The sequence below is a fragment of the Pseudochaenichthys georgianus genome, chromosome 11, assembly GCF_902827115.2.
Source record: "Pseudochaenichthys georgianus chromosome 11, fPseGeo1.2, whole genome shotgun sequence".
Taxonomy (NCBI): Eukaryota; Metazoa; Chordata; class Actinopteri; order Perciformes; family Channichthyidae; genus Pseudochaenichthys; species Pseudochaenichthys georgianus.
In genome coordinates, this window is record NC_047513.1 from 33254573 (window position 1) to 33277386 (window position 22814).

Below are 22814 nucleotides of genomic sequence, written 5' to 3' on the forward strand. Positions count from 1 at the left end.
AAGTCTCCGATGGTTTCTGTGCTTTTGAAGAAGTTGTGATCCATCAGGCTGCAGAGGAACCTCTTAGATCAGGACGTCTGCAGCTCATCAGGGAAGCAGAAGACTTTATAGGCCGGAGGAAATGGAAACCTATCTGATGAATCTTTTTGGCTAAATCTGCATAACCAGGACTGTTCAAACATAACACCTGCACTGTTTTACAAGACTTTCACTCTGATGTAACAACACAGTCTCACGGCATTTCGTGTTATAGGCACGAAATTAATCGTGTTCACCAACAAGACGATTTGGCGGAAAAAGTTTTTTCGTGTCACACAGGACAATTTTAAAAGCAATGTAAATAATAACAAATTCGAAGGAAAACAGATTAAAAAAAAATACAGATTCTGACACAGAACGATTTTAGAAGCAATGTATTTATATTGGTAGTGTGTTTCGTGCCTGCACCAAATAATAACAAATTAGACAGATGTCAGTATTCTGAGGCTCTGAGCCATTTATTTTCCTCGCGGACGTCAAAGAAATTCAGACATTGTACGATTTAAAATAAAAGGGATAGGGTTAGGCTTAAAGGTGGGGTAGGTACGTTTCAGAAACCGGCTCGAGTGCACTAAAATGTGAAAGTACACAGCCGAAAAGAATCCGCCCCTTCCTTCAGACTTCCTTACAGAGCACCTCCTCCAACACACATGAACACATGACGTCAGCAGACTGGTGGAAGTGGCCGCCTGTTGCTGGCGAGTCATCGAAGTACTGCTGCAATGCACGCCCAATGACGGCACGCCCAATGAGGGCACGAGATACATTTGTGCGTGCACGAGATGGAAGGCTGACAGACAGGGCGGCAATCCAATCCGTTTAGCCGGGCCTGTACTTTTTACAGTATTACGGCTTCCACAGATGACATTTTTTTATGGATTTGTTGTCAAAGCACTTCAGATATTCATTGCTATCGGGATGTTAAGAGAATTCCATGGAATATAACAAAAAGTGTATCTCGAGCCGGTTTCTGAAACTTACCTACCCCACCTTTAAGATATTGAGTAAAAAAATGTTTTTATGAACCACACAGCTTCCGGTCTTCCAAGACCCGACCGGACAAAAAGACGTGGTGCAGGCACGAGACATACTACCAATAGAAATACATTGCTTTTAAAATCGTTCTGTGTGACACGAAAAAAATGCGAAAATCGTGGTGGTGAACACGAATCAATAGATTAAATTGATTTCGTGACTATAACACAAAATGCCGTGAGACTGGGTTGGATGTAAATATATTTAACATGTTTTTACTGTGATATCTTTTTCTTTTTTCTTTGTTTTTATTTCATATTCAGTTTCATTATACATACATGTTCACGTTTTGATCAACAGGTTTTCCATTTTCATTTAGCTGTATCTACATACAAAAAAAGAAATAATAATAATAATGAAATAGACATAAGATAAATACATACAAATAATAATAATAATAATAATAAAATAAAACGGCAAAGGTGTGTGTGGTGATATCTTGTTTTAATAGTTACTTTATCACTTGCTGTATTATTCTATTTAATTTTTACCCTGTGTGAAGTAATAAAAGTAGGCGGAGCTTAGGGGTCAAAGAGGATTATTTGTAGAGCAGGTGGAGACGGATAAGTGTGCAACATTTCAGGTCATTCGGAGTTACGGTGCGACTTTCCGAAAAACGACTTTCATCGGTGGCTATAAGCACGTTGGAATACTTTAACCCGCTGCTATAAACGCCTGCATTTCCCCACGGGGACAAATAAAGTTCAATCTTATTTTATCTTACCTTATTTCTGTGTCTCTGTAACTCTCCAGGTTACCCCCGGCAGCCCGGATACACAGGCATGCCCAACGCTAACTACCCCACAGGTCCGGGGCCTGACAGAATTTTGAGCGGCTCCATGAACCCCATGCCTGGTCAGGGTGGGGGGGTCCCGTACGGAGGCATCCCACCCGGTAGATTAGGCCTCGGACAGATGGGTCCTCGGCCTTTTGGCCCCGGGATGGCAGCAAACATGGCCGGCATGCCTCCTCAGGTGGCGTCTGGGATGTGTCCGCCTCCAGGCATGAACAGGAAGGACGGAGGACCCTCGATGCACCACGGACCAACAAACTCCATACACAACAGGTGATTAATAATAATTATACATTTTTTATAGCGCTTTTCCTCGTGCTTATTTGATTAGATACTTTTTGAAAAGTCTCTGGACGCCATGCATAAACGTATAATTGCTGATGTAGCTTTACTCTCTCAGTGAGACGTTGTGAAGCATTTGAGCGTCAGTATGACACTTTGCATTGAGAGTCTGCATCTCCATCTTTTAGCTGTGTGTGTGTGTGTGTGTGTGTGTGTGTTTCCTTGGTTGAATATGCAGGTTTTTGTGTGTTACCATAAAAATGCTTAGCTTCTTCCCACGTGCAAGCCGGTCCGCTGTGTGCTCGAGTTGCCGCAGACTGGATGGCAGTAGACCAAACACTTATCTGTGAGAGAAAATGGAAAAGTGGAGAGAGTGTGAAAGCAGGAGATGGTTTTTGAGATGAGTGAATCACATATTTCCCCTGCGAGGATGCCAGCGCAGCCTACAGAGAGAAACACTCGGGGGTTTGGCAAATGCTCGAGTCATATGACGTAAATTGATGGTTCCTGAAGAAAAGAGCTAAACCTAGAAAGCTGAAATTGAGGAAAATTGATCCAGAAACCGCCTTTTTATTTCTGAGCCGAGATGGCAGAAGTGCACACACCCTTTACTCGAGTAGAAGTACAGATACTCGTGTTTAAACATACTCTGTTAAAAGTAGAAGTGCTGACTAAAGTTCTTTACTCAAGTAAAAGTAAAGAGGCTTTGAAGTGTACTTCACTAAAAAGTACCCATAGCTAGCAGCTGCTTTAAAGAGTACCTGACCTCCCTTTATATTAATAGAACAATAATGTCATTGTTAGCTAATGAATGTTTCCATGGTGACCAACGGCAACATGACAACGTTTCCATTGGTCCCTCTTCTTTAGAGAAGACCAGGAAGTGATGGATACACGGATCGTGTTCCAACCAATAGGCACGCAATGACTCTAGAGAATAATGACCACGCACCAACACACATTCAGACTAAAGGAACCAGCTGTTTGGGAAATGAGAGAAGTAGAAAGTACAGGTATTTGAGTTCAACATGTAGAGAAGTAGAAAGTACAGGTATTTGAGTTCAACATGTAAGAAGTAGAAAGTACAGGTGTTTGAGTTCAACATGAGAGAAGTAGAAAGTTCAGGTATTTGAGTTCAACATGTGAGAAGTAGAAAGTACAGGTGTTTGAGTTCAACATGAGAGAAGTAGAAAGTACAGGTATTTGGGTTCAACATGTGAGAAGTAGAAAGTACAGGTATTTGAGTTCAACATGAGAGAAGTAGAAAGTACAGGTATTTGAGTTCAACATGTAAGAAGTAGAAAGTACAGGTATTTGTGTTCAACATGTGAGAAGTAGAAAGTACAGGTATTTGTGTTCAACATGTGAGAAGTAGAAAGTACAGGTATTTGTGTTCAACATGTAAGAAGTAGAAAGTACAGGTATTTGTGTTCAACATGTAAGAAGTCAAGGTAAAAAGTCGTCAGAAAAATAAGTAGTGGAGTAAAGTACTGATACCAGAAAAGTTCCACCTCTGTTTCTGAGTTTCTAAGCAAGCTTTCTCTTCTGCAGGCCACCTGGATATCCTAACATGTCCCAAGGCATGATGGGAACAGGATCTCCGTACGGGCCGGGTATGAACAGCATGCATGGGATGATGAACCAGGGAGGGCCAGGGCCGTATCCAATGGGAACAAACATACCCAACAACAGTCCTGGTGAGTAAAAACACTGAAAGAATGTTAAAATGTAGAGTAGTGCAGCCGATCCTGAAGGTAGCATCTCATTGGTTCCCTCGACAAACAGCCAATGGGAGTTTCTCACTGGATTTTGGATTATTTCAGAAAATGCGATCTTTGGCAAACACACATTTATGATACTTACACATTTTGTTAAGCAGGATAATCTCCACATATTAACACCACTTAAGGACTTTTGAAGTAAAAACCTAATGTTGGGCTATAAAGGAACTACAGCACGGTCACATGACTTCACGTCACCACTGCTAAGCTAAAAGCGGCTAATGTTGGGCTATAAAGGAACTACAGCACGGTCACATGACTTTGCGTCACCACCGCTAAGCTAAAGGCGGCTAATGTTGGGCTATAAAGGAACTACAGCACGGTCACATGACTTCACGTCACCACCGCTAATCTAAAGGCAGCTAATGTTGGGCTATAAAGGAACTACAGCACGGTCACATGACTTCACGTCACCACCGCTAAGCTAAAGGCGGCTAATGTTGGGCTATAAAGGAACTACAGCACGGTCACATGACTTCACGTCACCACCGCTAAGCTAAAGGAGGCTAATGTTGGGCTATAAAGGAACTACAGCACGGTCACATGACGTCACCACCGCTAAGCTAAAGGAGGCTAATGTTGGGCTATAAAGGAACTACAGCATGGTCACATGACTTCACCACCGCTAAGCTAAAGGCGGCTAATGTTGGGCTATAAAGGAACTACAGCACGGTCGGCAAAGGAGGAACTACAGCACGGTCACATGACTTCACATGTGACCATGCTGTAGTTCCTTTATAGCCCAACATTAGCTGCCTTTAGCTTAGCGGTGGTGGCTAATGTTCTCGGCTATAAAGGAACTACAGCACGGTCACATGACTTCACGTCACCACCGCTAAGCTAAAGGCGGCTAATGTTGGGCGTGATGTCTTTTATTCATTTCATTTAGACACTTGTTAGCAACTGCCCTTTTTGAATTCACTTGTGGAGTATTTACTGATGTATTTTAGGTATCTCTTCAGCTTGTGTTAATGCTAACTCACTTCCAGGTTTGAGAACTCACTCCTGCACCACTCTATGTGGTTAGAAGGCCGGGAAAGATTGGTAAAATGTTGTTTTTTTCATCCAGGAATGCCTCCCAGTACGGAGTTTGCCATGGAGAAAATGAACCCTGCTCAGAAGATCAACAACAAAGTGGAAGGGACTCCCAAGCCCGAAACAACAACAACAACACCAACACCACCAACAACAACAAAAAAGGTAGAATGAAATGATCTTATTAAAACAATTCTGCAGTAAATTAACAAGTTAATCTGCATAAGTAATTATCAGCAATTATCCAAATAATTGCTGATAATCATTTAGAAAATTTCAGAAAAAGCTGTCAAATATCGAAACCTTTTGCTGTTTTGTATTTTTTGTTCATTTACTTGTATTCAGGGTGTCCGCGGGGTCTTAAAAAGTATTAAAAGTTGATATATATATATAAAATTAAGGCTATTAAAAAGTATTAAACGGCATTTTCCAAGGTATTAAGAAGATCCACAGCAACGACAACATGAAACACCCTTTAATTGACATGTCGGGCTCTACCTATCTACCTCTGGAACAAGCTAAATAGTCTGAGAGAGAGAGAGAGAGAGAGAGAGAGCGAGAGAGAGAGAGAGAGAGAGAGCGAGAGAGAGAGAGAGAGAGCGAGAGAGAGCGAGAGAGAGAGAGAGAGAGAGAGAGAGAGAGAGAGAGAGAGAGACTCCAAATTCCATTCAAATTTGAATGTAATACTTATGTTGGTTGTTGTGTGTGGAAGCGCCAGTGAATGAGCCCCATTAACTGAGTTTTAAACATCACTTTAAATGGAAGATCCGCATAGGCCCCGCCCACTCGATCGGATCGGTATCGGCCGATACTGATTCCGGCGATCGGCCCCAAAATTGGCGATCGGAGCATCCCTATATAGAAGGTTTTCCTCACGATTTCTTCCCTTCTTTCGCCCTTGCAGAAGTCGAGCTCTTCCACCCTCACTAACGAAAAGATCACCCGCCTGTATGAGCTCGGCCCGGAGCCGGAGCGGAAGATGTGGGTCGATCGATTTCTGGCTTTCGCGGAGGAAAAGGCGATGGGAATGAACAACCTTCCTGCTGTGGGACGCAAACCTCTGGACCTCTTCAGACTCTACGTGTCCGTCAAAGAGATCGGAGGCCTCACACAGGTACTTTAATCAGAATACGGAAAACTTTCATTCGTCCAACGACGGGGAAATCTACAGGAGATAAAGGAGAAATGAAACATGTAGACTAACATAATTAGATAAGAGGCAAGCGCCATCAACAAAATATGTCTTGTATATTTGCTGTGTGTATATATACATAAATACTTTGTTTTTCTCATATATATTTTGTATATTTATTTATTTGTATTTACTTTTGTAATTTTTTTCTTTAATTTAATTTCAGATTTATAGTAGGCTTGTTTTCTTTGTTTTTCTTATACCTACATATACGTAATTCGCTTTTATTTTGAGCGAATTACATGCATGGACAAACCAATTTAAAACAGTAGATTAATAAAAACAAGAACTAGCACCATAAGAGTAAGTGAATACCGTACTTTTCGGACTATAGAGCGCACCTGCATATAAGCCGCAGCAGCTAAATTGTCCGTCTGTCTTGCTCTCGTTCTGTCTCTCGGTTCCACTTTTACTTTGGCGCGCTACCTGTCTCACTCTTTTCCGGCCTCCAGCTTTTCCTGCTGGAGCCCGCCGCTTAGAGGTGGCAGGCGCGGACCGGTCCTAGAGCCCATAGTGTTAAGGTGGTTAATTTTACCTGTAAAATCCATAGATTTAGGAGGTTCCCTAGTGGCCGTTAGCTGTACAAACAAAATGGGGGGAAAAGTCGCGGCTTATAGTCCGAAAAGTACGGTATATGAAAGTAGCAGCCAGTAATAACACAAAAAATGAATTAAAAAAAGTATATATCCCACTGTTATTGCACAGCAGTGTCGTCTCATTCTGAACAGAATATCAGAATATCAGTGTTTTAATAACAGACAATAATTCCTCAAGTCTTCCTCTCTTGTCTCTCGCCCACCAGGTGAACAAGAACAAGAAGTGGAGAGAGCTGTCTACCAACCTGAACGTGGGAACATCGAGCAGCGCTGCCAGCTCGCTAAAGAAACAGTACATCCAGTGTTTGTACGCCTTCGAGTGCAAGATCGAGCGCGGCGAAGACCCGCCAGCGGACTTTTTCAACACCGACTCCAAAAAGAACCCGCCCAAGGCCCAGCCCCCCAGCCCAGGTGAGAATTCCCCAAATTCAGAAGCACTAGCAAGTGCTTAGTTTATTTGTTTCGAGTGTCACGGAGAGTCCCCATTGATCAACGGTCACACAAAACAGTAAACAGCATTAGCTTTAGCCAACATTGCTAATATCTAGCTGTTGTCCCCGGCCAGATGGTGATAGACACCTTTCTTTAAATCACAACACATCAACAGTTATAAAGAAACGATGAAAGAAAAGTAGATAAAGGCGAACGGATAAGAGAACAATAACATGCAAACACACGTTACTACATACATGTCACATATCATCATAACGCGACATGGGAAACAAAACCAGACTTAACACGTAGCGTTACGGAGGAAAAACGGCAATACCTTAGCTGTTGTTCTGATCAAAAGTCGTGTTCAATGGCATTAAAACGATAAAAACGCTGCTGAAGGTTAATCCAATGTGTCTGTGTCGCTTTGAAATGATTACTGATAATCCATCCGCAATAAACCTAGCTCTCAGATTTCAGATTTCAGAGCGTAAGATAGCTTTCGACTGCCTGCGCATACTTTTCACTTCTCAATGGTAACGTGTGTGTATGTGGAACTTTCCCTTCGATTCTATTGGCTCTGACGGTTAGAAAGAGGTGTCAATCATCAAAATCGACCAATGGGTACCAGAGAAATGGAAAACCCACCCAAATGACCCCAGAAGAGTTTTTTTTTTCTTAACCTCTCTAAAAAGGTCACTTGTTTTGCATCAATCTTGATACAGGGTACTTATTATATGTTATAGTTTGGATTCCTAAAGCTTTTAGTCTATCGCATCATTCAAGGGTGGTTTTCACTATAAGTAATGTTTTCTTTTTGGACGGACACTATAATTATTTTTTTTTTTTTACTATGTTCAATCTGAATTTACTTTAAAATAAAAATATCTATATTGATTCTGACTTCTCTACATCCAACTCACAGGTTTATCCTTGCTTTGAGAAAAAAGATTATTAATTTACCCCTTTTAGAAGTGAAGATATAGTCATTTGTTCTGGGCATGTCCTTTTCGAGCCTGAGGCCTGAAAAACAGACTCCGGGCTGAACGGGTTGGAAGGGGCGGTGTCTGATATGGGAATGAGGATTATGAATTAAATGTATCAATGAATGGGTTCCAGATTAGCAAGTGTTTCTCAATGTGAGATTAGAGATTAATCACACTGCAGTTCTGTGGTGCAGTGAGGTCTTTGTAGGCTGAACCGGAAATTATAAATACGGTTCTTGGTAAACAAACGTTTGTGATACTTACACGTTTCCCTCAGCGGGATAATCGGCACTTTCATTTTTTTATTTTTTTTATTCAGGGTCAAAGTGACATCACGATATAACACTCATGCTTTTTTAATTTTTTAATTTCTTTTCAAAACGCATTGTATGTGATAGGCTAAGGGCGGGACATCTCTAGGCGGTTTACCAATCACAACAGAGCCGGCCAGCTAACCAATCAGAGCAGACTGGGCTCTGGTTTCAGACAGAGGGTGAAAAGAGGTGCTGCAGCACAGGCAGTATGAGAACAATCAAGAGCTTTCTGAACATTAAAGCATGAAGACATGAAGAGACACTACATACTGATATACACCTGAACATCAGCAGGAGAGGACTCTTTAAAGTAGAGACACTACATACTGATATACACCTGAACATCAGCAGGAGAGGACTCTTTAAAGTAGAGACACTACATACTGATATACACCTGAACATCAGCAGGAGAGGACTCTTTAAAGTAGAGACACTACATACTGATATACACCTGAACATCAGCAGGAGAGGACTCTTTAAAGTAGAGACACTACGTACTGATATACACCTGAACATCAGCAGGAGAGGACTCTTTAAAGTAGAGACACTACATACTGATATACACCTGAACATCAGCAGGAGAGGACTCTTTAAAGTAGAGACACTACATACTGATATACACCTGAACATCAGCAGGAGAGGACTCTTTAAAGTAGAGACACTACGTACTGATATACACCTGAACATCAGCAGGAGAGGACTCTTTAAAGTAGAGACACTACATACTGATATACACCTGAACATCAGCAGGAGAGGACTCTTTAAAGTAGAGACACTACATACTGATATACACCTGAACATCAGCGGGATGTGTCTTTAATCTCCTATCATCCGTGTTTCCTGCATCATGCCAAATCTTTCAATGAATGTCGGATACTAAAAGTCAGTGTGTGTGAACTGGCAGCCAGTCAGAGGTTAAGGGGGGGGGGAAGCTGGAAGCTGTTTGTTTTGGAGGGACTCTATTCTTTAGCTGCCAGCGGAGACCATGTGCTGCTGTCAGACCCTGAGTCAGCGTGGGGGAAATGATACAGGAGACATCAGGGACCCCGTCAGCTGGCATCAGCCCTGCAGTTAGAAACGAGGAAGGGGGGGAGGAAGGGTGGGAGGGGGAGGTGATTTGGCGATAGTGATGCCCCCCCCCCCCTGGCCCAGGGCTACGGAGCTCCCTGGAGATTAGTGCTGAGCCAGAAATGATGAATGGGGTTGAATGTGTGTGTAAAAGTCTCTCTCTCTCTCTCTCTCTCTCTCTCTCTCTCTCTCTCTCTCTCTCTCTGTGTGACTCTACTCGTTTTGTTTCCATCCTCACGACATCCCCCTCCTCCTCCCCTTCCCCCTTCATCTTTAGTGGAGGGAAATCCCTGCTCAGAGGGAGGAGGGAGTTGGAGTAATGTGTGTGTGTGCAATGTGTGTGTGTAATGTGTCTGTGTGTAAGAGAGAGACAGTGATGTGAGAAAATGTGAATACATGTGACCTGCAACTGACCCTGCTGTGTGTGTGTGTGTGTGTGTGTGTGTGTGTGTGTGTGTGTGTGTGTGTGTGTGTGTGTGTGTGTGTGTGTGTGGAGAATACATGTGACCTTCAACTGACCCTGCTTTGTGTGTGTGTGTGTGTGTGTGTGGCTGTTTAATGAATGGGAACCTGTGAGTCATCAGACTGGTGTGCTAATAGTGATAGTGGAAAGTAAAGTATGAGATGACACACACACACACACACACACACACACACAGGTTGTCTATACAGGTCAGGCAGCCGTTTTTTTTTACTTGTTTTTTCGTAGGGAAGTGAATCGAATGCAGGTGTGGCGTTGTAGTGAAGGAATGCATGACACACTGGTGTGAGAAATCAGAAGGTTTTTTACTTTATTATGACGTGATTTCTGAATTATTGGCGTGAAGTCTGACAATTTTCTTTCTTTCTCGCTCCGCGTTAAGGTTTCTAGATTAACTGCGTTCGTTTCATGCGTTTACGTGGACATATTTGAACCTTAACTTTAAGCAATACTTAGTATAAAGATTACATGTTGTAAGTTCCCGTCGCCGGTCAACATGTCCGTTAAAGTTTAAATCTTCCGGACAACATTTGAAAAGTGCCGGTCAAAGGTCTTCTTTGTTATTTATTGAGCTTTAAAACAAATTGATTTGATTCGATATTAAACAAACTAATTATAGATCAACTACATTATTAGCCCGTCAGTATCATGCAGCTCGCGGATCCAAAGTGACCCGACAGTAAAACTAAACATATCTATAACTAGTTACGGTAGTTTGAGAGGTAATTAAAATAGCTACGTGTGATATTCAACCTGAAGTGTGTTTTGTTCCGCTCACCGGCTGATCTCTCTCTCGTCAGACTTCACTCACATCCGTATCGATCAGATCCAGCTAGTTCTAGCTAATGATAGGACTACCTACTTATCAAAAGACACCTAAACAATAAGCGTTGCTATGCAACTGGGTGAGGCCGCAAAGTATAGCGCAGCATTATGCATTTGTTTACATGCCCACCGGAACCCCGAGGCATTACCAACAGATCAACGCACAATCAACCCATCCAGGACATCTCTCTCTCCACATTAAGTGTTGGACATTAGACTTGACTCTTCTTGTCTGTCACATACTCTTCTTGTCTGTCACATAAGTGGCGCAACTGAAACGGTATTGCGCTAAGCTGAAATTATTTTTGACCGGAGAGATTTAGATTTACCGGTCTTCAGCATATTTGTACCGGTCAAAGCTAACGGAAACTCTGGTCGGATCTTTAGATGGTACACTTCATGTCTCCTAACATATCTGAAAAAACTGCATCCAAATGTCATCATTATGAATATTTTCCCGCAAATCTGTGCTGAAATAATGTTAAATGTAACTTTTTATGGTTGTTACTACGATGGTATAACGAATATAAAATGTTTTTCAAGTTGTGAAATTATGATACAGATGCTTTAAATGGATAATTTGGGGATTTACTGGGCGACTGGACAATTCCTGATACAGGGGCTATGCAGGGACTTCGATGCCTTTTACCCTTTTCACCAGCTTGATAACATCAGTCATGTTTTAGATCATTATTTCCTGGTTACTCAAACGGGGGTGGGGGGTCTACGTCATGCTGTGATGGATCCGTAAGACTTTCTGTTGCCGTCTTCACACACACACAACAATCCAGTCAGCTTGACACCGACCTGTGTTTTCTCTGTGCTGCGCTCAGAAATACCTTAATGGGATTTAGGGTTGCTGAAAGCAGCGTGTGTTCCCTGAAAGCCCCACAGCAGGGCTCAGTTTACCCACAATCCACCAGCAACGCTCGCCTTTTAGGCCTGGAGTTAAAGGATGTTCTCTGAATCCTGCAGGATGACTCAAACCAAGATGATTTCTGTCCTTTTTAGTAGTTGAGTCTGTTGAGACTCGGCTTGGGAACCAAAGGGCCGCTGATTAAAGTCCAGATCGGACCAAATACAGAGTCAAATCATTGTTTGAATATTTTTTTTATACATAGATATGCTTTTTATTATGGATAGACAGAGTTGAAGAGATGGGTTTTGAGGCGGGACTGGAACAATGTGAGGGACTCAGACTCACGGAGGTCTTGGGAGAGGGAGTGGCTGCCACAGACACCTCATGCACACCAACGCAACTCCGGTTCAAGCTCCGTGCTAGAGCTTTTCAGGTTCAGAACCGGTTCTTCGGTTTAGCTCCGCCTCTTTTCACACCGCCCCGAGTCCGACTGGTGCTGCGTCATTGCGTCATCGTTTGTGTCATGACGTAAGCGGTTGCCTGCCTGCTTCATAAAGCCAAACCGCGCGGAAACCCCTCACAACAACAACGGCCGATTGTGCTCCAGCTTCCTCTGTACCTCTACGGAAGACCAGATTCCCAGTAGGTAGCTGGTCTCTTCAGTGGACCACTGCTGCTGGTTAAGTTTCTCCATCGTTGTGGACAAACTGGATAAAACGCCGGCTTGTTGTTGTTGTTCAGGAGTTGATCCCGCCCCTTCCCCCGCCTCGACGTAAGCGTGACGTATGCGGTGCTTTCGCTCTAGCCGGACACTTTTTTGGTGCTTGAAACGAACCGGATTCCGGAGCTAAGAGGCGGCTCCGCTGCGGTGTGAACAGGAAAACCCGGTGCTTTTCAAGCTCCAGCTCCGAACCGGCCCTGAAACACCGTTGGTGTGAACGAGGTATGCTCCGGAGTTTGGCCCTGGGGGTGGAAAGCAAACCGGCTGAGGTGGATCTGAGGGTCCGGGGAGGAGGTCAGTGAGGTAGGGGGGGGGGGGGGCTTTGTAAGTGAGGACCAGGAGTTTGTAGTGGATGCGGTGAGAAACGGGAAGCCAGTGGAGTTCTTTGAGGACCGGGGTGTAAATAATGTTCTATATAACACTTTTTCTGGTTGTTAGAAATGTGGTGTTTTTAATATCCATGTGTGTATTCGGATCTGTGTGTGTTTTTAAATGTAAATAATAAAACCCACACATCTTTTTCCTGTCCTAAGCACTAACGGAGTGTGTGTCCTTGTTCCTCAGCTGGCTCTGGATCCCTGCAGGGCCCCCAGACTCCTCAGTCCACCAGCAGCTCCATGGCAGAGGGGGGAGACCTGAAGCCCCCCACCCCCGCCTCCACCCCCCAGCTGCCTCCAATGCCCGGAGCCAGGTACCATGTTAGAAATATATATATAATATATATCGTGTTTCTGGGAAATCAGGAGTCATCAGATGGAAATAATAAAATACAACAAACAGGAAAACAGTGGTGTAGTGGAAAGGTGTTAAAATACACACACAACTAAACGGCGTGTTAATACGTGTAAAAAATTGAGAATAATTGAGAAAGAAAAACAGATTTATTCTTTGTTTTTTACAAAGAAGTGAGGCATATTTGAAGATAGCAAAACATGGTATTGCCTATGATACTTGTATACACTGTAGGAAAAAGGACACGAGCACTCTTCAAAAAATAAAATATTAAAAAATAAATTAGATAGAAATAAATAGAAAATTTGAAATGCAATCATAAATACATAATTATTAAAAACACTAATAATTATAATAAATACAATAATTCAAAAAAGTAATTGTAGAAATAATTTCCACAATAATAGTTAAAAAAAATGCTTTAAAGGTGGGGTAGGTAAGTTTGAGAAACCGGCTCGAGATACACTTGTTATATTCCATGGAATGCTCTTAATCAATCAATCAATCAATCAATGTTTATTTATATAGCCCAATATCACAAATGTTACATTTGTCTCAGTGGTCTTCACAGTGTGTACAGAATATCAGTATGACAATACGACACCCTCTGTCCTTAGACCCTCACATCGTACAAGGAAAAACTTCCAAAGAAAACCCAGTTTAAAGGGAAAAATGGGAGAAACCTCAGGGAGAGCAACAGAGGAGGGATCCCTCTCCCAGGACGGACAGACGTGCAATAGATGCCGTGTGTAAATTGAAAAGATAATACATTTGCAACATAGGTAGTCCAAATGTTTGGAAATGCATGTGTGTATATAATAGGAAGATGAATCCACGAGGATATCCATCCAGGACCTATGATCCTGGACCACAGTCACGACTCAAGATCCAGCGCTCGCGATCCAGGACACAGGACCGCAGGATCATCCATGACTCCGGATCCCAGCGTATATAGACACCAAAAAGAAAGACATTTGGGGAAGCTGGGTTAATCGGAACATGAGTGTACACGGGTATAGACAGAGAGAAGGAAGAAGTAAGATGTCCCCCGACAAACTAAGCCTATATCAGCAAAACTAGGGGCTGAATCTAATCAGCCCTAACTATAAGCTTTATCAAAAAGGAAGGTCTTAAGCGCACTCTTAAAAACGGATAGGGTGTCTGCCGCCCGAACACAAACTGGAAGCTGATTCCACAAATGTGGAGCTTGATAAGAAAAGGCTCTGGTTCCCATTGTACTTTTAGAGATTCTAGGAACAACCAACAACCCTGCATTCTTGGAACGCAATGCCCTAGTAGGACAATAGGGTATAATGAGTTCTTTAAGGTAAGATGGCGCCTGCCCATTAAGGGCTTTGTAGGCGAGAAGAAGAATTTTAAATTCTATCCTGTGTTCTATAGGGAGCCAGTGTAAGGCAGCCAGAACCGGAGTAATGTGGTCCCTTTTCCTAACTCTGGTTAGTACACGAGCCGCAGCATTTTGAATCAGCTGAAGCGACTTGATTGACTTCTTGGTACTCCCTGATAATAAGGAGTTACAATAATCCAGCCTAGAAGTAACAAATGCATGGACTAGTTTCTCTGCATCGTTTTGAGGCAAGATATGCCTGATCTTTGCAATGTTACGTAGATGGAAGTAGGCGGTCCTTGAAATTGATTTTATGTGGGCGTTAAAGGGTAAATCCTGATCAAATATAACACCAAGATTCCTTACAGTCTCACTGGAGGCCAAATTAATGCCATCCATAGTTAGTATGTCTTTAGATAATTTGTTTCGTAGATTCTTCGGGCCAAGTACAATAACTTCAGTTTTGGTCGGGTTTAACATCAAAAAGTTTAAGGTCATCCACGTTTTTAAGTCCTTAAGGCAGTCTTGAATTTTATTTAGATGATTAATTTCATCAGGCTTGATTGATAAATATAGTTGAGTATCATCCGCATAACAATGAAAGTTTACAGAATGATTCCTTATAATATTGCCTAACGGAAGCATATATAATGTGAACAAAATAGGTCCGAGCACTGAGCCCTGTGGCACTCCATAGCTAACTTTGGTTTGCGTGGAAGATTCATCGTTAACACGTACAAACTCAGAGCGTTCAGATAGATAGGACCTAAACCAGCCTAAAGCAGTTCCCTGTATGCCAACTAAGTGCTCTAGTCTTTGCAATAGGATGTCATGGTCGATAGTATCAAATGCAGCACTGAGATCGAGCAAAACAAGAATAGAGACAAGTCCCTTGTCTGAGGCTATTAGAATATCATTTGTGACTTTAACCAGAGCTGTCTCTGTGCTATGATGTGTTCTAAAGCCAGACTGAAAGTCTTCAAATAAATCATTGTTTTTTAAGTAATCACACAACTGTTTTGCGACCGCTTTCTCAAGAATGTTTGAGAGGAACGGAAGATTAGAAATAGGTCTATAGTTGGCTAAAACCTCTGGATCGAGGTTGTGCTTTTTAAGAAGCGGTTTTATCACTGCTACTTTGAATGATTGTGGAACATAGCCTGATAATAAAGACATATTCATAATATTTAATAAAGAAGTGCTAATTAATGGAAAAACTTCCTTCAACAGCTTAGTTGGAATTGGGTCTAACATGCACGTTGATGGTTTAGAAGAGAGAATCATTGAATGTAATTGTTCAAGGTATATGGCTGAAAAGCATTCTAGTTTACTATCTAGTGTAATATTAGAACTTACGATTCCGGGAGCTGTTGATAACACTATACTGGTCGAAGGCAAGAGGTCATTAATTTTGTTTCTAAGAGTAACAATTTTATCGTTAAAAAAGCACATAAAATCATTACTACTGAGTGCTATGGGAATAGAAGGCTCAATGGAGCTGTGGCTCTCTGTCAGCCTGGCTACAGTGCTGAAAAGAAATCTTGCATTATTCTTATTCTCATCTATTAATGAAGAGTAGTAGGCTGCTCTCGCTTTACGCAGTGCTTTCTTATATTCATTGAGAGATTACTCTCAATGAATATAAGAAAGCACTGCGTAAAGCCAAATTAAACGAGATTCTTCAAGTTTAGTGGAACGCCATATCCTTTCAAGTTGTCTAGACTTTTGCTTTATTTTGCGGGTTTCGGCATTATGCCATGGAGCTAATCTATGTTGTTTTATTTTCTTCTTTTTCAAAGGAGCAACAGAGTCTAATTTTATTCGCAGCGCATCTATAGCACTATCAACAACATGATCAATTTGGGGTGGTGTACATTTTGTATAAGTTTCCTCCCCTACATGCAGACATGCTATCGAGTTAAGTATTGGTGGAATCTCTTCCTTAAATGTGGCTATAGCACTAACAGATAGGTTTCTGCTGCAAGAGCTTTTGACGAATGCTTTGTAGTCTAGTAACAGTACTTCAAAAGTTACTAAGAAATGGTCGGATAAAGCAGGATTATGCGGTTCGACTAATAGTTGCTCAATTTCAATACCATAAGTCAGAACAAGGTCGAGAGTGTGATTATAGCAGTGGGTTGGTTTATTTACACTCTGACAGAAACCAACAGAATCTAATATAGAGTTAAATGCAACAGTAAGGCTATTTTTATCATCGTCAACATGAATATTAAAGTCACCTACGATAATTACTTTGTCTGTTTTAAGAACCAAAGTTGATAAAAACTCAGAGAATTCTGAATAAGGACCTGGTGCACGATACACTGTAACAAATAAGATTGGCTGCAAAGTTTTCCAGGTCGGATGCGTAAGACTAAAAACGAGGCTTTCAAAAGAGGTATAATTACATTTTGGTTTAGTATTGATAAGTAAACTTGAGTCAAAGATTGCTGCAACTCCACCTCCTCGGCCCGTGCCTCGAGCAATATGAGTGTTGACATGGCTGGGTGGAGTGGCCTCATTTATGCTGACATATTCTTCATGTCTCAACCAAGTTTCAGTGAGACAGCATATATCAATATTATAATCTGATATTAAATCATTTACCAATATTGCTTTAGATGCTAGAGATCTTATGTTTAAGAGACCACATTTAATCTTCCTGTTTTGTTGCACTGTAGTAGTTGTTACATTTACTTTTATTAGGTTAACATCCCGATAGCAATGAATATCTGAAGTGCTTTGACAACAAATCCATAAATAAATGTCATCTGTGGAAACCGTGGCGCTGTAAAAAGCACGACCAATCATCTGAGCCGGCTAAAGTAACTGGATGGCCTACCTGCCTGTCAGCCTTCCATCGGGGCACACACTTATCTCGTGCCCTCATTGGTCATGTTCGTGTGTGTTGGGGGAGGGGCTCTGTGAGGAAGAGGCAGATTTTTTCCGGTTGTGTATTTTCAAATTCTAGCGAACTCGAGCCGGTTTCTCAAACGTACCTACCCCACCTTTAAATTAAGTATTTGTGGCTTAAATGACTGCAATAAAACACATAAACACATATATGGAATAATAAGTATATTTTTCTTAAAAAGAACCGTAGAATACACACAGTAAATATTCCCCACATAGTATTTCATATGTCTAAATACGGTGCATAACTATTTATATAAATAAGTAGATTGCAAGATGACAAACAGTTGAATGTTTATCGGGCACTTTACTTTTAGTCTGGTGGTTTTTGTGTGCGAGAAGTAAAATCATGTTTTTGTGTTTCATTCCTCCTCTCTCTTTTTAGGAGTAGTGTGAGTCTGCAGGACCCTTTTGCTGACGGAGGAGACCCCGCTTTCTCCAGGAGAAACGCGCTGACCCCCAATTCACAGGGCTATCAACCCGGCATGGGGGGCCCAGAGATGATTGCTCGAATGGGCCCCTACGAAACAAACAAAGACCCCTTTGGTGGTATGAGGAAAGGTGAGCGGCACCTAAAGCAGAACAAATAAAACACTGTGAAATTCTGTCGACTGGAAAATCACACATTTTACATTCATGTATATTGATTGATTGATGTATATTTTTGATATATTTGAGACATTTACATTTTGGATTATTTTCTTTCTGCTGTTTCTGATTTTGTGTAAAGTGTCTTTGAGCACTGGGAAAAGCGCTATCAAAATGAAATGTATTATTCTAATCTGTGATTGTTTCCCTTGTTTTCAGCCGGAGAGCAGTTCATGCAGCCGGGGCCCAACAGTGGGATGGGAGAGCAGTATAACAGAGGCCCCCCAGGACCAATGGGGAACATGCAGATGGGCCAGAGACAACAGTACCCTTATGGATATGACAGAAGGTAAAGAATCTGAGTTATTGGCATTATTAACCAGAGATGGCAAAAGTACACACATCCTGTACTCAAGTAGAAGTACAGATACTCGCGTTTAAAAAGTACAGACTAAACTTCTTTACTCAAGTCAAAGTAAAGAGGCTTTGAAGTGTACTTCAGTAAAAAGTACCCATAACTAGCAGCTGCTTTAAAGAGTACCTGACCTCCCTTTATATTAATAGAACAATAATGTCATTGTTAGCTAATGAATGTTTCCATGCTGAACACCGGCAACATAACAACGTTTCCATTGGTCCCTCTTCTTTAGAGAAGACCAGGAAGTGATGGATACACGGATCGTGTTCAAATCAATAGGCACGCAATAGGCGCTTTCACACCGGAGTACTTTTCCCGTTTAGTTCCGATAGTTCCTGGGATTTTGCGTTCACACCAAAAAGAGAACTTAGTTCATGAGAACTTTTACCTCCATTTTAAGAAAAAAGTTCCAATTTCTATTGGCTGGGCGGATTTCAAACCACGGCCCGTAAAACTCGGAAAATATTTGTTCCATGGGGGAACTAAGTGCTGGGAACTAAGTACGGCAAAGTACTTGGTGTGAAAGCGGCTAATGACTCTAAATAATAAACTAAAGTAACCAGCCTGTTTGGAAAATGTAAGAAGTAGAAAGTACAGGTATTTGTGTTCAACATGTAAGAAGTCGTCGTCGTACTTGTTGAATAAAATGTGATGAAAAACAGAGACGTTTCTAATGAATTGTGGTTGTTGTGTTTGCAGACAGGAGCCAGGCATGGGCCCTGAAGGCAGCATGGGCCCCGGAGCCCCTCAGCCCAACATGATGCCTTCAGGAGCCGAAACTGGGATGTACTCGCCCAGCCGCCCCCCACCACAGCAACGGTCAGTACATTTAGGACGAGTCCTTCAACCGGAGTATTTCCATTTTTTATTTGCATTTTAAGAAAATATTCACAAAGCATACATTCTAATTGTATATTTTATATTGTTGCATCGACTTGTTGACTTGTTCTCTCTGACATATATCTGTCAGAGAGAAACCATTATTTATTTTATTTCATTTTTAATATCATACGTTTTACCTCCTTGTGTTTATTAACCTGATTAAATGTTACATGTTGCTGCATGTACCTTTTAAAGTTCTTAACAAATAATCTGAGGGGAATTTCTTGTTTGTTTTTAAAAGAGTATTTCCATTACATTTAGCTGACTTTAATTTGATAAGATTTGTTACATTTTGGTTCATATTATCATTTTTTTTTAATTAAATCAACTAATGAAATTGGATAAATATACCTGGAAGTATAACAGTGTCTTTTATACATCACTATGTGTCCCCGGTGCGTCGGGGAACTCACGCCGCGTCAGAAAATAAAACCCTTTCTCTTTTCCTCCGTACCCAAATCTTTAAAAACGGGGGTACAGCGAGCGGATACAGATTTGCGTCCGATATGACGTCAAATCGGCGGCGGACCCACAGAAAATTGCTATCAGAAACAATGCCTGACGTATTTTGGACGTCTTTTTTTACATTAGCATCGCTAACACTCAGAGCTAACCTGTACTGGAGAGCACATGTGTTTTTAAAAAGCAGGAAATCAAAAAAGGAACTCACCTTGTGATAAACCGGCAAGAGAAGCTCCGTACTGGTTCAGAAATAATCCTTGATGTGGTTTAGAACAGGATGGCGTTTTCTCACAGCAGAATTTAACTTTATCTCCGGTAGAATTCTGATCAGGCATTAGCTCATGAACAGGGCTGGAATAGAGAGGTATGAGGCATGGCTACAATGGGGGATCTGTTTGTATAGGTATGGCCCGACAATATATGTTTCCAATATAGCACGATAGGTCCTCTTTAAATTAGCTTTACCTTTTCCAGCTGCGAAATTAAAACAATGAACACCGGATGGAATTCATTGTTGTTTTTTTCTTTTCGAAAAGGGCTACTCTGCATAATGAGTGCTTTTAAATTGTCATTTTAAGTAAAATATAGAATGCAGGTTGTTTTACTACACTGTGGTATTACTCTTACTTTAATACCGGAACATGTACCGTATTTTTTTTTTAAGGAGAGCATTTTTTTTTTAAAGATATCTTGCTCGATATCGCTTTTAAAAAGACAGGAGGATTACAGTGGTGTTGACTGTGATGATGAAAGGTGAAATATAATGGTTTGTTATTGTTTTTTTCCAGGCATGAGTCCTACACCAATCAGTATCCAGGCCAAGGAGCGCCCCCTGGTGGCCCGTATCCCAATCAGCAGCCAGGAATGTATCCTCAGCAGCAGCCGGTGAGAACATTTTGTTCAGCGCTCTTATTCCAGATTATTTATCCTTATATTTAACTATAAATGCGTTAAATTAGATTAGATTCCTTAATTGTCACTACACAGAGTACAGCGAAATTCCAAGCATTCCCGATGGTGCAATCACACATAACAGACAGTATGAGTGTCATTTTGACAATGCAAGCTAAAACTTTTTAATATATAGCATATAAAGTGACTATGAATTGGACCTATGATACATCGAACAGTACGCTTACAAAACAATACAACATTACCAGAACAATACGGTCAAAGCACACTTACCTACCTGTGTTTGCATCCTATCGAACAGAGGCAGGCCATACATGTTTTAATCTTGCGTAAAGAGGCACAAAAAAACAGAATTGCTTCTTTATTTGGAATAAATCCTTGAGATGTACCATCTGGTTTCAAGGGGGGTCCAAAAGATAATACGATTATTATTCGATATAGCACATTTTAGCCAAATATTTTAAGTAAAGAATTACAAAATAATCAGACGGGAAAATGTGTTTCGCCATAATTATTGTTTTATTGATTAAGATACTCAAGTAGGGACATTCTTTAAAGGGGACCTATCATGCAAAATGCACTTTTTGATGTCCTCGACCCATAAGGATGTGTCCCCGGTGTGTCGGGGAACTCACGCAGCGTCAGGAAATAAAACCCTCTCTCTTTTCCTCCGTACCCACATCTCTAAAAACGGGGAACAACGGAGCTGATCCAGATTTGCGTCCGATATGACGTAATATCTGAGATGTGGACCCACGGGCCAATCAGAAACGTTGCTATCAGAAACAATGCCCGACTGTTTTGGACGTAATATGGTCGGTGTTTACATTAGCATCGCTAACACTCAGAGCTAACCTGTACTGGAGAGCATGTGTGTGAAGAAGCAGGAAGTAGAAAGGAACTCACCTTGTGGTGTAACCGGCAAGAGAGAAAGCCTTTGAGCTCCAGACTGTTTCAGATCCTTGATAATCCATGATATGGCGTTTCATCACGGCAGCATTTAGTTTAGACGGTAGCTGCCGGGTCCCGCATGACCTCAGACCCTCCTTCTTCTTCAAAGCTTTATTCCCCAAATCAGCACTTTTGAAACAGGAAGTGAAACAGAGGGATATGAGGCATGGCTAGAATGATCTGTTTGGTATTTTGAGCAAAACACTTCATAGACATGTTTTTTATATATTTGTATATATCCTAGACCTATGCTGTTGCCTACAAATAGCATGATAGGTGCCCTTTAATAAAAGAGATTAATCTGGTTTCAACCGGGGTCCTTAAAGATTTTATACAATCACAATTTGGCAAAATAAAGAAAAACATGAAAATGTAATTAGAAAATGATATAGAAAAAAGATGAATGTCTTGTCCTTGATGGCATTAAGCAATAAAGTTATTAAAGTTTTTTATTATGGAAATGTAATAAACATATCATAAAAAAGGTATTTTGTTGTGTAAAGACGATATGGATCAGATACACGTTAGACTGAGAACCCACCTGAAATAATTTCAATTTTTAATGACTGTTTTGTTTTTTTCCTCCAATGTAAAATAATATATATTATTTTAATTTTCTTAATGACTATTTTGGTTTTCTTTCCTCACAGAACTACAAGCGTCCAGTAGACGGGGGTTACGGCCCTCCTGCGAAGCGCCACGAAGGGGAAATGTACAACTACAGCGGTCAGCCGGGCCCCCAGCCCTCGGGGCCCCCGGGCCAACAGGAGATGTACAACCAGTACAACGCGTATCCTGGAGGAGAACGAAGACCCCCAGGTCCCCAGAACCAGTTCCCTTTCCCCTTCGGACGAGAGCGCGTCCCCTCGTCTTCAGGGCCAAACTCCCAGTCTCCCATGCCTCCTCAGATGATGGCGAGCGCCATGCCATCGGGCCCCGAAGGCCCCCAGGGTCCCATGTGGCAGGGACGCAACGAAATGGGTTATAATTACCCAAATCGACAAGGAGCGGGTCAAAACCCCGGGTATCACGGCATGAATCGCTCAGAGGAAATGATGCCAGGAGACCAGCGGATGAATCACGATGGTGGTCAGTGGCCGGGTCATCAGAGGCAGCCTCCTTTTGGCCCCGGGGGCTCCGGACCCCCCATGACACGCCCCCTACCGTCC

General features: G+C 41.7%; 1 protein-coding gene across 2 annotated transcripts in view; it reads left to right on the plus strand.

The window, feature by feature from the left end:
• The window catches only part of LOC117454923 (AT-rich interactive domain-containing protein 1A-like), a 109829-nt gene that overhangs the window by 74093 nt on the left and 12922 nt on the right, over positions 1-22814 (plus strand). For both annotated transcript variants that reach the window (XM_034094204.2, XM_034094205.2), the window contains 11 exons: positions 1828-2140; positions 3701-3846; positions 5000-5130; positions 5870-6079; positions 6960-7164; positions 13004-13130; positions 17818-17993; positions 18240-18369; positions 19138-19257; positions 20571-20667; positions 22296-22814. The exon at positions 22296-22814 is cut by the window's right edge and continues 274 nt beyond it. In XM_034094204.2, coding sequence (XP_033950095.1) covers positions 1828-2140; positions 3701-3846; positions 5000-5130; positions 5870-6079; positions 6960-7164; positions 13004-13130; positions 17818-17993; positions 18240-18369; positions 19138-19257; positions 20571-20667; positions 22296-22814 — 2174 coding nt within the window. The remainder of the gene's footprint in view (positions 1-1827; positions 2141-3700; positions 3847-4999; positions 5131-5869; positions 6080-6959; positions 7165-13003; positions 13131-17817; positions 17994-18239; positions 18370-19137; positions 19258-20570; positions 20668-22295) is intronic.